Here is a 14,478-nt window from a genome sequence, read left to right as displayed (position 1 = left end):
AGCATCTATGGAAAGGAATAAACAGTCAACATTTCAAGCCGAGAAACTTCATCGGGATGAGGGTCCTGATGAAGGGTCTCAGCTCAAAACATCGACTGTTTATTCCTTTCCATAGTTGCAGCCTGGCCTGCTGAGTTCCTCCAGCATTTTGTATGTGCTGCCTTGGATTTCCAGCATCTGCAGATTCTCACATGTTTGTGATTCATTTCTTTTCATGCAGTACTGGGAGAAATAAATGTATTAGCTTGATGAAATGAGTAGAAAAACTAATTTGAACTGATGTTATGATTTTACATCATGATGTCCCCTAAGAAGCAGGCGCCATTGCAGAACCTTCTTGAGATGGTTAGGGATTGTTGTAATGGTATACTAAAACAGAATTATGAATCCAGGCAAAGTAAGGAATAAGAGAGCGAAACATTCTTCTAAATGCTGCTTAGAGAAACCAATTTTTCTGGCTATATTTTAAAAGGAATATAGGTGCTTCAAAGCAAAAAAAAAATTCTCACCGAAAATAAAAAGCAGAGGAACTGTAAAGCAGTTTTGCAACACAAGCTTCACCTCAATGGGTTGCAGGTATATTAGTAATGTAGTCTCCTCTCTCAAAGGCGGTGAACCTTTGGGATTCTCTAGAGGTTGTGAAAGCTCAGTCATTATGTTTATTCAAAACAGAGTCTGCTGGAGTTCTGGGTATTAGTGAATCAGGGTATATAAAAATAGCACTGAGAAATGGTATACATGTGAGAAATCAGCCGTGATCCTGTTAAATGGCACTGCAGGCTTAAAGAGCCATCTCATGGTTATATTTGTTATATTCTTAAAACAGGAGATGAAAAGCTATCAATGTAAGTGTGCATCTCAGTGTCACGCCATAACACACAGAGAAAGGCCCTTCAGCCCAAACTCATCCACACCAAACAAGATGGCTAATTGAGCTAGTCTATATCCCTTTAAAACTTCCCTATCCTGTAACTGTCCAAATGCCTTTTAAATATCATAATTGTACCTTCCTCTAGTACTTCGTCTGGCAGCCCATTCAACAGACTCACCAGTCTTTGTGTGAAGAAATTATCTAACTAACCAATGCAATTGAAAAGTAACTTTAAATGTAACCAACAAATTATTTGACTAGCCAGTGGTTTTTTCGATGGTCTCTTTGGGGGTTTGCTGTCGGTCGCATGCCGGGTGGTGGTGGGCTGTGCTTTTGCTGAGGAAGATGGGGGAGGTTTGATGCTTTGCTGCTACTTGTGCATGGAGGGGGTGGGGGGCTTTAGGGTTCTGATGTTTTCCTGTCGTTCATTCTTCTGAGTTTTGGTCTGTTTCGTGGATGTCTGCGAGGAGTTAGAATTTCAGGTTGTATATTGTATACATTCTCTGATATTAATTGGAACCATTGAATATACAAGGTAATATGTCACAAAGCAATATGGACTTGATGGTTGAATCCAACACCAACTTTGTGCCATGTTGTTTGGCCCCTGCAGTATCAGCCGCTCAAATCATCCAACTGAAAATAGTTATGAAATGGTTTTGACACTTTCAGTTTTACTGCCAGCAGGTATTAGCTGCATTTTGTGTATAATGATCATGATGATGATTTGCTTCCACCACGTTTCCTGGCAGGGCATTCCAGGCACCTAATCCTCACAGTGTAAAGAGGGCAGCACCGTAGCACAGTGGATCGCACAATGCTTTGCGGTTCCAGTGACTCTGGTTCAAATTCCTTCCGCTGCCTGTAAGGAGTTTGTGCGTTCTTCCCATGACTGCATGGGTTTCCTCCAGGTGCTCTGGTTTCCTCCCACGGTCCAAAGATGTACTGTTTGGTAGGTTAGTTGGCCATAGTAAACTGTGATTGGGCTAGAACTAAATTGGGGAATTGCTGGGCAGCATGGCTTGGAGGGCCGGAAGGGCCTATTACACGCTGTACCCCAATAATAAATAAGTAGAATGCTACATAAATCTTTAAACTCTGTCACTCTCACCTTAAAGCTGTGCCTAGCAATTAGAATGAGAAGAAACAGCAAGTGATAAAACATACATTATATACTTGTATAATTTGCTGTTCTGCCAAGTCTTTGTATTCTACATTGCAGCACACAATTTGTAGTCATTAATGAGCCATCAGTCATCAGACCTTGTCCTACCAAAAAAATAGGAAAAAAACTTTTGGAATCTATTTAAGATACAATCCCAGTTTAGACAGCCATCAAAACATTCAAAAATCTAGGTTTCGAGCATTAAGGCTACATTTGGAATATTGTGTTTAGTTCAGGTCACCTCATTATAGGAAGGATATGGAAGTTTCAGAGTGGCTGCAGAGGAGATTTACTAGGAAGCCACCTGGATTAGAGAGCATGTTTTATGAGTATAGGTTGAACAAGCCAGGGCTTTTCTCTTTGGAGAGGAGGATGAGAGGTGACTTGATAGAGATGTATAAGATGATGAGGCACAGATCAGCTGGACAGCCAGAAACACTTTTCCAGGGTAGAAACAAGGGGGCACTTTAAGGTGCTGGGAGAAAAGTATAGGCAGAGGCAGGTTCTTTTTACACATGGAACACCTTGCCAGGATTGTGGTTAAGGCAAATACATTACGAACATTTAAGAGACTTAGATAGGCACACGGATGAAAGGAAAATGGAGGGCAATGTGGGAGGGAAGAGTTAAGTTAATCTTGGAGTAGAATAAAGGTTTGGCAAAACATTATGGGCTACAGGATCTGGACATGTTGTACTTTTCTAACTCAAAAGGAGGCCATTTGATTCATCATAACCATGTTGACTTTTCTTTAAAGAAGAATTTCCTGAATTAGCCCTATACCCTTGCTTTTTTGTCCCAATGCAAGTTGGTCTGCAACAAGTCATTGTGTCCAGTGCAACCACACTGCTGTGTAAATCAAAGCAATGTAGCGACATTGCAGATGGAGTATCTGGGCATTTTAAAAGATGACGGGTGAAGATCGGTTTGAATTTGTAACACTTACTTATTTCTGTATGCTGTGAATCCCAGAAACATGATGGCAATTCATCTTAGTGCAGAATGTACTCATTATCTACTCTGTTAAACACAACATTTATTTAGCTAGGCAAGTTAGTCGGTGAGCGTGACCATGTTAAACATTTTTAACTTCAACTTTTGACAAGATACATGTGAAAGGAAGGAGTGACAAAGCTATAATGGTCTGAATTGAAGATCTAAATAGGAATTTAATATAGTTTTGATAGGATAAAGGATTTATGGAGACATTCAAATCTTTGCAAGAATGGTCTAGGTGGGAATTTACATGCCATGGGACATATATAAAACAACCCTCCTGTCTAGAAGCAATATTGGAAGGAAATCTGCTATAGTAATATTAATCACTTCTGAGTGGTGCTGCATGTAATAGTCTGGCTACAAGATGACCACTGCTAATATATCAAAGAGAAAGCATCAATTAAATGCAGATGTGACTGGAGAATGCAACAAGTTGTCCTTTACCTTCCTTTCTCATCCCAGCCCTGAAGCACTTCTTCAGTCGGCAGTATCTACACTGGTTTCTTTTATCCTTGTCGACCACACACTGCCTGCTAAACCTGCAGGTAGGGAAGATAATGTTGATTACTTTGTCCACTAAAATGGCTTTTCAATTGTTGGCTCTTTATTATTCTCTACAAGAGACAAAGCAGAGTTTTTAAAAATGTCACCTCATCTTACCAATTGGCCTTATAAGAGTAATTTAAATAGAGAATCAGGATCAGATTAAATGTCACTGGCATATAGTATGGAATTTCTTAACTTAGCGGCAGCAGTACAATGAAATACATGATAATATAGAGAAAAAACTGTGAATTACAGTACATATATATATTAAATAGTTAAGTCAGTAGTGCAAAAAATAGAAATAGAAAATAGTCATGAGGTAGTGTTCATGGGTTTGATGACCATTCAGAAATTAATTGACAGAAGGGAAGAAGCTGTTCCTGAATCATTGAGACCAAAGATTCAAACTATTCATATATTTTCTTTAAGAAATCATATAAGCAGTTCACCTTCATTTGTGTGCATAGCGTAATTACTTGTGAGATCGCATACTGAAGGTCAGCTGACTCCTAAAGTAATTATGAAAACTTATATCTGTTTAAGAAATGGACTTACTGAGGGAACATAAATGTTTCATATGGAGGCTTAAAGTAGTATATGACTGAGTGATTCCTGAATGGCCTTATCCTAATTCTTTATTATGTTTTCATGTTGTAGTCATGTAGCTGCTTATTTATCGTTCCATGATAAATCTCACCACCATAACCCAGGTCAAGCTTCCACTGGACTGAAATGTTATAAGGAGTAATTTTGTCATTGGTGTTTACAATGCAGATTTCTCAGATATAGCAAAAGATGAGATTTTTACTCATTTAGGAACAAAGAATCTTAAACAAACTTGCATTTATCCAACACAATACAAGATCTTCATTCAATGTACTACAGAGCCTATAAAATGTAAACCAAATAACAGTAAATACTGGAAATTGAAAATAAAAGCAGGAAATGCTGCAAGTACTGAACAGTTAGACCTTGTCTACAGGAAGAGGAAAAGAGTTAATATTTCAGATTGAAGACTCATTGTCAGAATGACTTTTCCATCTGAAGGTTAACTTTGCTTCTCTTCCGACAGATGAGGTGACACATCTCAAGCTGCTCATGAAGAAGGCACAGTCATGGCTGTACTTCATTATGGGGTTGTGGAGATCTGGTAGGTCACCAAAGACTCTAGCACATTTCTACAGATGTACCCTGGAGGACATTCTGATTGGCTGCGTCATTGCCTGGTATGGAGGCTCCAAAGCACAGAGGAAAGCTGTAGATGATTGCAGACTCAGCCAGTTCCATCACAGGAACAAGTCTCCCCACTATCAAGGACACCTTCAAAAGACCTCAAAAACATAAGAAGGCTGTGTCCATCCTTATGGACATTCACCATCCAGAGTATGTCTTAATGTCATTGCTACTATCGAGGAAGAGGTAGAGGAGCCTGAAGTGTGACACTCAATGCTTCTTCCCACCCACCATCAGGTTCCTCAACAGTCCATGAACTCTACCTCACTATTCGTCTTTCGCAATATTTATTTATCTATTTTATTTTATTTCCAGCTTAGTAATTTTTTATGTCAGCAAGTTTCATGACACACGTCAGTGATAATAAACCTGATTCTGATTCCAAGCCTGGCTTGCTGAGTAATTCATAGCCTATTAGATCCATTTGCTGCTATCATGTATGGAAAGATGGCATGGTCCCAGAGCCAGATAATCATATTACAATAATGTTGATAAAGGGATGATTTCTGATCAGGACACAGGGAAAAAATCTTCTTTTCTTTAAATTGCACTTTAAAAATCTTTTGCACCAAAAGCATGTGTAAAATAAAAGCTGTCACCTTTTCTACTAATCGCTTTAGTACATTTAATGTGTGATTAACCTGTCAGATTGCTAGAAGCAATATTTTACACTGATAATTGACTGAATGGTTATTAAATATCCAGAGGAAATGAAAGCATATACAAGGAACTCAAAAAACAGCAAACTATTCACTATAATTCATTTTACACTTACCCACAGTTCAAGGTCCAGTTTAAGAAAGTGAATATAGATTAAAAACATACCCCACTTGTTTTCATTTATTAAGTGTTGAAATGTATTCTATTAAATGTTCAAAATAATATTATTAAGTTCCTACAATCAAGTTCAAGGTTGAACATCTCCGTGAATCCATACGAAGCGAGCATTGCAACGCTTATCTTCACTAATAGAAGTCAAAGGTTCAAAAAATGTTTAAAGGTTCATTAATTATCAAAGCATGTATCAGCATACAACTCTGCAATTTGTCTTCTCCAGATAGTCACAAAATAAAGAAAGAACATGAAAGTCATTCTCAGAGAAACATCAAACCCATACACCCCCCCACACACAGAAGAATGGCAGCCCAATCATCAACCCCCAAAACCCCCATACCCCCACACAAAATGCCACAAGAACATCAACCCCCCCAAAAAACAACCTTTCCCCTGCACAAGAAACTAACAACACAACAGCACATCAATCCTCAAACACCCTCCTCTTGCACAACAAAATTAAAAAAGAACAGGTGATTAAAAACAGATTATAAAAACCACGTCTGAGAAAGTCCACAGTCCATAAATCAGCTTATAAGAGCACATTAGATTTTATTATGGGCTGTAACTTTTCATAGATATGTAATATCAGCATATCTAGTTGTCTTATTATATTGCTTTGGGTGCATTTTTATTTATGCATTAAGTTTGTCAGCTTCATTCCCAAATTGCTCTTGCAAACTGCATAGAATATTGAAGCTATTCTGAGGTAGAGTGGGGATAATTGGGTAATTTCTGTCAACTAAGTCTGTAGGTTGTTTTATTTATGTCACTGAAATTCAACTTTTGCACATAATTTGTATGCAACTACCTTCACCTTATTGTAATTTTGTAACACTCTTCGGAAAGCACAGTTTTCTTCCTGAACTACTGCACAATCAGGGCACAAGGTCCATTCATTTCTGCCTCATTGGCTGATAATGTTTTCAGTAGATACTTATGCTTTTGATATTGGCCATGCACACAAATGAGAAAGGGTGGAAGTAGATTTTTTAGTTCTAATTGCCATCCCAAATTCAGAAAACTGAAGGGAAAACCAAAATGTACCTCTCCCCTAATAGTTCCTATTCTCATCTCCTTTGCCAGCAGCTCTTTCTGTTCTTGCTTATCTCTGTCCAGCAGCTGGTTCCAGTCTTCACACTCCCCTCCTTCGCTCCATCTCCATTTTGTTTCTGTCTGTCTGCCTCCAGCTCTTACCCCCTCCCACATTTTATTCTGGCATCTTCCCTCTTCTTTTCCAGTCCTAAAGAAGGGTCTCATCCTGAAACATCAACTGTTTATTCAATTCCACAGATGCTGCTTGATCTACTGAGTTCCTCCAGTGTTTTATGTGTGTTGCTTACTGTCTCTTATTCACCTGCCTCTGCCCCCCCCCCCCCCACCCCAGCTCAGCCTTGCTCCACCCCTTTAGCTGGCACAATCTTACTATCACCTTACACCCTTCCTCAGTCCAACAATCACCTCGGTCATCATTCTCATCACTCCTCTTTGATCGCTTCTCCAACCTCAGTCCTGATGCAGAGTTTAGAACCCATAAGTTGATGATTTCTTTCCATCTACAGACTGCTGCTTGACCACGCAGATTGTTATGTGTTGCAGCCTCCAGCATCTGCAGTCTCTTGTGTTATTCTTCAAGATAACATCTCTAACACTGATGAATACAAATGATTTTCAAAATAGTTTACAAGATACTATTTTCTGAACTCCAGACCTGTACATGTTTGGTGTGCATACTCACTCAAGACTCCCTGTCCAAATGACAAAAATATCTATCTGTTGCAGCATCATTTTTCATATTAAGATTTGATAATTGTCTTGTAGATTAAAACAGGCTGCTGTTCCACCTGCAGTCTATGGCTTGGAGTTTTCACTGTAATAAATTATATCAAGGCCACAACCCTTTTTATTTTTGAGCAATGATGATGCTTCCTTTCAACTTTACCATGCAATTTATTGTGCCTGTGCAACTACATATCAATTAAAATAAAAGCACACACGTGGGAGATGGCACAGGTATGTTATCAATCCATATGTAATGCTAAGGGGAGTATTTGTTCTAAATGAAATAGATCCATACATTACACTTCCTTACCCTTCAGATTAATGTGACATTAAACTGTAACTGTAACAAGACATTCAACTTCTCTTTAACAAACCATATTCAAATAAACATGCTTTCAAATAACAGTTCATAACTACCTTCACCGTTCTAAAGATTCAGTCTTTTGGGTGGCGCTCTGTTTCTTGCAGCATAGAGCCTCTGGACCTGTGGAGTGGCATCAGGTTTGAAAGGTATCTTACAAAGACAACGTTCTCTGATGCATGTGTCATGTTGCTGTTAGTGACATAATCATCACTGGAAGATGAAGTCCGGTGGCTGTAATGTGTCGGCCTTGTTGGATGCAGTTGGTTCAGCTGTGTTCTTAGGCTGAGCATCCAATATCTGGCCCACACGACATCTCCATGTCTGGTCTCCAACATCCACTGTGTACATCAGTGGTCCAGTTCTTGTAGCTTGTCCACTTGTCTTCTCAGTAATCACACGCTAGGACTTCCTGTCCAGCCTTGAAGCTCCTTGCTAATTCACTTGTAAATTGGCTGAACTGTTTATTCTGCCCTTTCCTCTGAGATCTGGTTTCAGGAGGTCTATGCAAGAACTCAGATTCCTGCTCATGAACAGCTTTGCAGGTGTTCGATCTGTCATCACATCGACAGAGTTCTGATACACAAAGATAAGTTGTCCACCTTGAGCTGTAGAGGAATGTCCAACTTCTGCATAGCTTTATTCGACTTCTTGAAAGTTTGGATAAACCTCTCAGTTAACCCGTTCTTTGCAGAGTGGTGAAGAGCTGACTTGAAATGTTTGATGCCATTTTTTTTCCATGAATACTTTGAGTTCTTCTGAGGTGTATTGTGGTGTGTTGTCACTCACAATTTGTTCAGGTAAGCCATTTCTGGAGGAGATAGTCCTTAGGGCAGAAACAGGCTTTTTGGAGGTGGTTGACTTCACTGGTGTGACCTCCAACCACTTCAAATGAGCATCCACAGCAATCACAGAGTCCTTGAGTGGCCCAGCAAAGTTAATATGCACTCTTCGCCATGGCATCAACAGTCACTCCCACAGGTGTAAAGGTGCCTGCGGGGATGCTTTTGGAACTTTTTGGCCTCCAAAAGAGCTTTTGGTCATGTCTTCAATCTGTCTATCTATTCCTGGCCACCACATGTAGCTCTGGGTGAGACTCTTCATCTTGACTGTACCCAGGAGTTCTTCATGCAGATTCTCTAACACTCTGGTGTGCAGTTTAGAGGGAACCACAACACGAGATTCACAAATCAGGGTCCTTTGAAATATGGACAATTGATCTCGTCTCACTGAGAACTCTGGAAACATGGGATTACCACGAGATGGCCATCCTTGCATGGTGATGTCATAAACCTTTGACAATGTCAGATCATTCCTTGTTTCTCTTTGTATTTCAGAAATTCTTACCAGTAACTGGTCTACCAATGCAGTGTGGAACACTTCTGCTGGGTCACAGTTTGAAGACTTTTCTTCTTCAGTGGAATAATAGTGGAATACATGACAAACTGTCAACGTTGCTGTATTGTTTTGTACCCTTGAACTCTATGTCATAAGAGTAGACTCCAAGGAAATTGCCCAAAGTTCCAAACAGATAGCAGTGATAACTGGGATTTCCTTCCTGGGACTGAAAATGGACACAAGAGGATCATGTCTTGCTAGCGTAACCTTTTGTCTGTAGAGGTAGTGGTAGAATTGCTTTATTCCCCACAAAAGACTAAGGGCCTCTCAGCTGATCTGTGCATTGTTACGTTCTGTGATTGTCAATAATCTTGAAGTAAATGCAATTGGATTTTCAAATCCATCTTTCATAGTGTGTTGTAAAATGGCTCCAAAGCCATACGGGGACCAGAAGACCATTAAACACAGGAGTAGATATAGGCCATTCAGCCCATCAAATCTGCTCCACCATTTCATCATGGCTGATGCCAGATCCCACTCAACCCCATACACCTGCCTCCTCGCCATATCCTTTGATACCCTGACCAATCAAGAAACTATCAACTTCCACCTTAAATATACGCATGGACTTGGCCTCTATTGCAGTCTGTGGCAGAGTATTCCACAGATTCATTACTCTGTGGCTAAAAAAAATTCCTCTTTAGCTCTGTTCTAAAAGGTCGCCCATCAATTTTAAGGCTGTGCCCTCCACTTCTGGATACCCCCACCATAGGAAATATCCTCTCCTGATCCACCTTATCTAGTCCTTTCAACATCTGATAGGTTTCAATGAGATTCCCCCCCCCCCCCCCCCACAACATTCTTCTAAATTCCAGTGAGTAAAGGCCCAAAGCTGCCAAATGCTCCTCATTTGCTAACCCCTTTATTCCTGGAATCATCCTCTTGAACCTCCTCTGGACTCCCTCCAATGAAAACATATCCTTCCTGAGATATGAGGCCCAAAACTGTTGACAATACTCCAAGTGCAGCCTGAATAGTGTCTTATAAAGCCTCAGCATTATCTCCTTGCTTTTATATTACATTCCCTTTGAAATAAATGCCGACATTGCATTTGCCTTCTTTACCACAGACTCAGCCTGTAAATTGTCCTTTTGGGAGTCTTGCATGAGGACTGCTAAGTCCCTCTGCACCTCTGACATTTGAACCTTCTCCCCATTTAGATAATAGTCTGCACTACTGTTCCTTTTACCAAAATGCACTGGCAGCCAACCAGAGAAGCCCCCCTTTATTCCCACCTGCTGCCTCCTGCCTGTCAACCATTCCTGTATCCATGCCAGTACCTTTCCTGTAACGCCATAGGATTTTATTCTGTTAAGCAGCCTCATGTGTGGCACCTTATCAAATGCCTTCTGAAGATTCAAGTAAATGACATCCACTGCCTCTCCTTTGTCCATCCTGTTTGCTACTTCCTTGAAGAACTTCCTGCTTGACTCCTCAATGTCAATTTGCAGACAGGTTTGTGAAAAGGCTGTGGTGAACTACATATACCTGTCTGGACACGCCCCCCTGCTGACTGCTCCTGTGGCTCCTCCCACAGACCCTGGTATAAAGGCGATTGAGGTCTGAGCCCAGCCCTCAGTCCCCAGGATGTAGTATTGTGGTCAATTGCTGCTTGTTCCTTCTTCCAGTCAATAAAAGCCGATATCTCGCCTTTACGCCTCAGAGTGAGTTATTGATGGTGCATCAAAGGCAATCTTTGAAAACCTCTCCCTGTCTTCTATTCATGGCAAGGGATACTGCATAGTACATAGCATCAGATTGATGCTCACTTTGAAATCCCCACATATGCGAACAGCTCCGAACTTCCCTTTCTTGATCACCAGGACAATGGACGTGGCCCAATTGCACGGCTCAACCTTGCAGAGAATGTCAGATGTCTCCAAGCTCTGAAGTTCAGCATCCACTTTAGGACATAATGCATAATGCACCGGGTGATCTTCATGGAATCTTTGTGTTGCTGCTTCATTTAGTTCAGTTCTGGCCTCCGTGCCTTTGAGTTTGCCAATACTTTTCTCAAACACCTTCTCACTAGCATCAAACAGTTGTGCCAGTCTCTGGTTAGTGCTACCGTTTGAGTTGTAGTTGCCTGTTGATGACACATTGAGAGCATTGATTGTGTGCCAGTCTAGTTGGATTTTTCTCAACCATTTACATCTGAAAAAGTGCTGGCCCTCCACTTTTCAACACATAAAGGTCTAACAGCTGTGTTTTGCCTCCGCACATTACATTTACTTTCAGTTTGCATTTGGGAGACACTTTCGTGTCTGTGTAGGCTGTGTAGATCTTTAGCATCACTGAAGTTTTTTCTAACAGTAGCTTAGAAACAAGTCTGTTGTAGTCAGCTTCTGCAGTTATAGACAAAGCTGACCCTGTATCTAGCTCCATTTTCAGTTTTACACTAGACATCTATTGTGATCCATATGATTTTGTGATTGCTTCAGTAATACTATACAGTTGTAGGCATGAAAGTTCACCTTTGTCAGTGTGTTGTCTGATTCAGTTGCACATTGAGTCACTTTATGCATTGGTTTGGTTTTGTGTTTAAAACAAAACTCTGAGGTTTTCCTCTTTGGTTGCACTTTCTGTCTGATTTGCACACTCTCTCTATGTGACCTTGTCTGTGACACTTTCTGGAAACATTGTTTTTTTGAACCAACAGTCATTTGCATCATGGGAGGATTTGCTACATTGATAACATTTTTGGATTTTCGTACCATTCAGGAAGAGTTTGTGCATTTCATGTTCTAAACCCTTTTTCTGTAGTTCTGCTGCACCCTTTGCTGCTGTCTCCAATGATATTGCAAAGGTCAATGCCTTTTCTAAGGTATGATCTCTTTCTGATAGTAGCCTCTTTTGATTGTTTTGACTATGCATGCCACATACAAGCCTATCCCTTAATGCATCAATGTCCATCTCTGAAGTCACAGTATTGGGAAAGTTTACACAGTTCTGCAAGGTATTCAGAAATACTTTCATCCTTTGACTGCTTCGTTTAATTAAATCTAAATCACTCCGCTATTTCCAGTGGTTTAAGGCTTAAATAATTTTGTAAAATGGTAACAATTTTGTTGAACATCTTGCTTGCTGACTTTCCAGGAGTTACTAAGTTGTGTAAGAGCCTGTATGTTTTAGCACCCATTAAGCTAAGAAGTGTGGATACTTACTTTTCCTCATCCGCGTTGTTCGTGTTACAACACAATTCAACCCTCTTGATATATTATTCCCAGCCATTATTAGTACTATCAAATTCATCAACGTTCTCGAGTAAGGATATCGTCATGTTATTTTCACTTTAACTTTGCTAACTGCGCACTGTTACACATCTCTTTATTCACATCTGCGATGGCCTTCTCCATACTGATTAACTCTTCCTTCTTGCTGTCTCTCTCCCTTCCCCTCTGTTATCCTCTGACTGTTGGTGCCATTGGTGATATTTGTTGACATTCAGGTTCGTACTCGTCACCAGTTTGTTGAGTCTGTGCAACTACATATCAATTAAAATAAAAGCACACACACGGGAGATGGCATTCTCTGGTGTTTTCACATTGCAGTGATAGAGGGAGAGAGGGGAGGGGGGGGGAGAGAGAGAGAGAGAGAGAGAGAGAGAGAGAGAGAGAAAGAGAGAGAGAAAACAATATGCGTGCATAGAGAACCGATCAATGTGCATAGGTAAGTTATCAGTCTATACATATTGCTAAGGGGAGTCATTGATCTAAAAAAAGATCCATGTATTACACAAATAAGCTTTTTTATGTTGAAAGGATAATTGTCAAATATTATCAAACACATTTATTATTTTATAACCTGAATCCACTGCTGTACAGGAACAAACAAGACTGATGACTTTATTGTGGCGCCTCTAACTGATAACTCCAGCAATGGTGACTTCATCCGTCTGAATCACAACTATTTTATTATCATATGTGCAGATTATGAAACTATTTTAATACAGTTTGGCCCTGTTGTATAAAAACTGCATGTTAAGAAGTAAACAAGGTTAGAATTTAGGGAATTTTCTTGTCTGGTTGATGGGTGATGTGGTTCACCATATGTAATGCCCACTCCTGTGATAGGAAACTAACAGAAGGCAGATCTTTGAGAAAGAAGAACCAAGTCAACACTCTATTAATATGAACTGTGTTCCTGGCATAGAAAGGCCTGATGAGGAGCTGAACCAGAGTGACCAGTTTGACTTGATTGTGCTGAGTTTGACTTGTGAATAGTTTGAACTGAGATAACTGATTAACAGTAGAACTAATGTACGTCTTCCACCAGACCATCAGACTGATGAACTCACGCTGATTTGAGTGTACTCTATGTTACATTGACTGTTCTATTTATTGCACATTGCACATTTAGATGGAGATGTAATGTAAAGATTTTTTACTCCTCATGTATGTGAAGGATGTAAGAAATAAAATTAATTCAATTCAATTCAATAATCCACTGGCTGAAATCTCACTGGGCCAAGGAGAGGAAATATATCTCAGATTTGAAAAAAAATTCCTCTCGTGTTTCCAGCCACGTTCAGGTATCGATTTTAATTGACTTTTCAATGACAAACTCTGCCACCTTCATCGATTTAATGTCGGTTAAAATTGACACTTGTACCCGGCTGGAAACCCAAGAAGAGTTTATTCATCACATATGCTGGGAAAGCACTAGATCCTTTTTTTTACATCTCAGATATCTGATCATTACCCAGTGACTTATCAAGCCACACAAATTACAAAACAAAACTATATCCAATTAAAAAAGGCCTTGCAGTTTGGTCAACTTCTACATGACATTTTCTATGATTTTGGTTTTAAATAACTGTAGATACTACAACTTCGAGCCCTGTATCAGGACTCCATCCCTATCCAACCCACACCCCACCTACAAGTAATCCACCTCAAAGAACAGGAAAAAAAAACACCAAGGGATTAAAATGTATGATTCAAAATATCAGAGTAACTGAAAATCAGAAAAATAAAGTGCAGCTGCTGGAAATCTGAAATAAATGTAAATGCTGGGAATACTCAGCAGGTCAGTCAGCTTCTGTGGCAAGAGGGAAAAAAAAGTGGATATAGAAAGGATGTTTCCAATAGTGGGACAGTCTAAGACCATAGGGCAACGTCTCAGAATAACCATATATAACCATATAACAATCACAGCACGGAAACAGGCCATTCCGGCCCTCCTAGTCCGTGCCGAACTCTTAATCTCACCTAGTCCCACCTACCCGCACTCAGCCCATAACCCTCCACTCCTTTCCTATCCATATACCTATCCAATTTTACCTTAAAT

General features: G+C 40.0%; 1 protein-coding gene across 3 annotated transcripts in view; it reads right to left on the bottom strand.

Annotated features, from left to right (window-relative positions):
- Positions 1-14,478, bottom strand: part of LOC140740812 (hepatocyte nuclear factor 4-beta-like) — a 61,125-nt gene that overhangs the window by 23,804 nt on the left and 22,843 nt on the right. The window contains exon 3 of one of the 3 annotated variants that reach the window (XM_073070339.1): positions 3,480-3,574. The exons of the other annotated variants lie outside the window; for them this stretch is intronic. Within the exon in view, the coding sequence (XP_072926440.1) occupies positions 3,480-3,574 (95 nt within the window). The remainder of the gene's footprint in view (positions 1-3,479; positions 3,575-14,478) is intronic. 3 annotated transcript variants of the gene reach the window in all.

This window comes from Hemitrygon akajei, chromosome 17 (genome assembly GCF_048418815.1).
Source record: "Hemitrygon akajei chromosome 17, sHemAka1.3, whole genome shotgun sequence".
NCBI classification, from domain to species: Eukaryota; Metazoa; Chordata; class Chondrichthyes; order Myliobatiformes; family Dasyatidae; genus Hemitrygon; species Hemitrygon akajei.
This window is presented reverse-complemented; position numbering and strand designations above follow the sequence as displayed.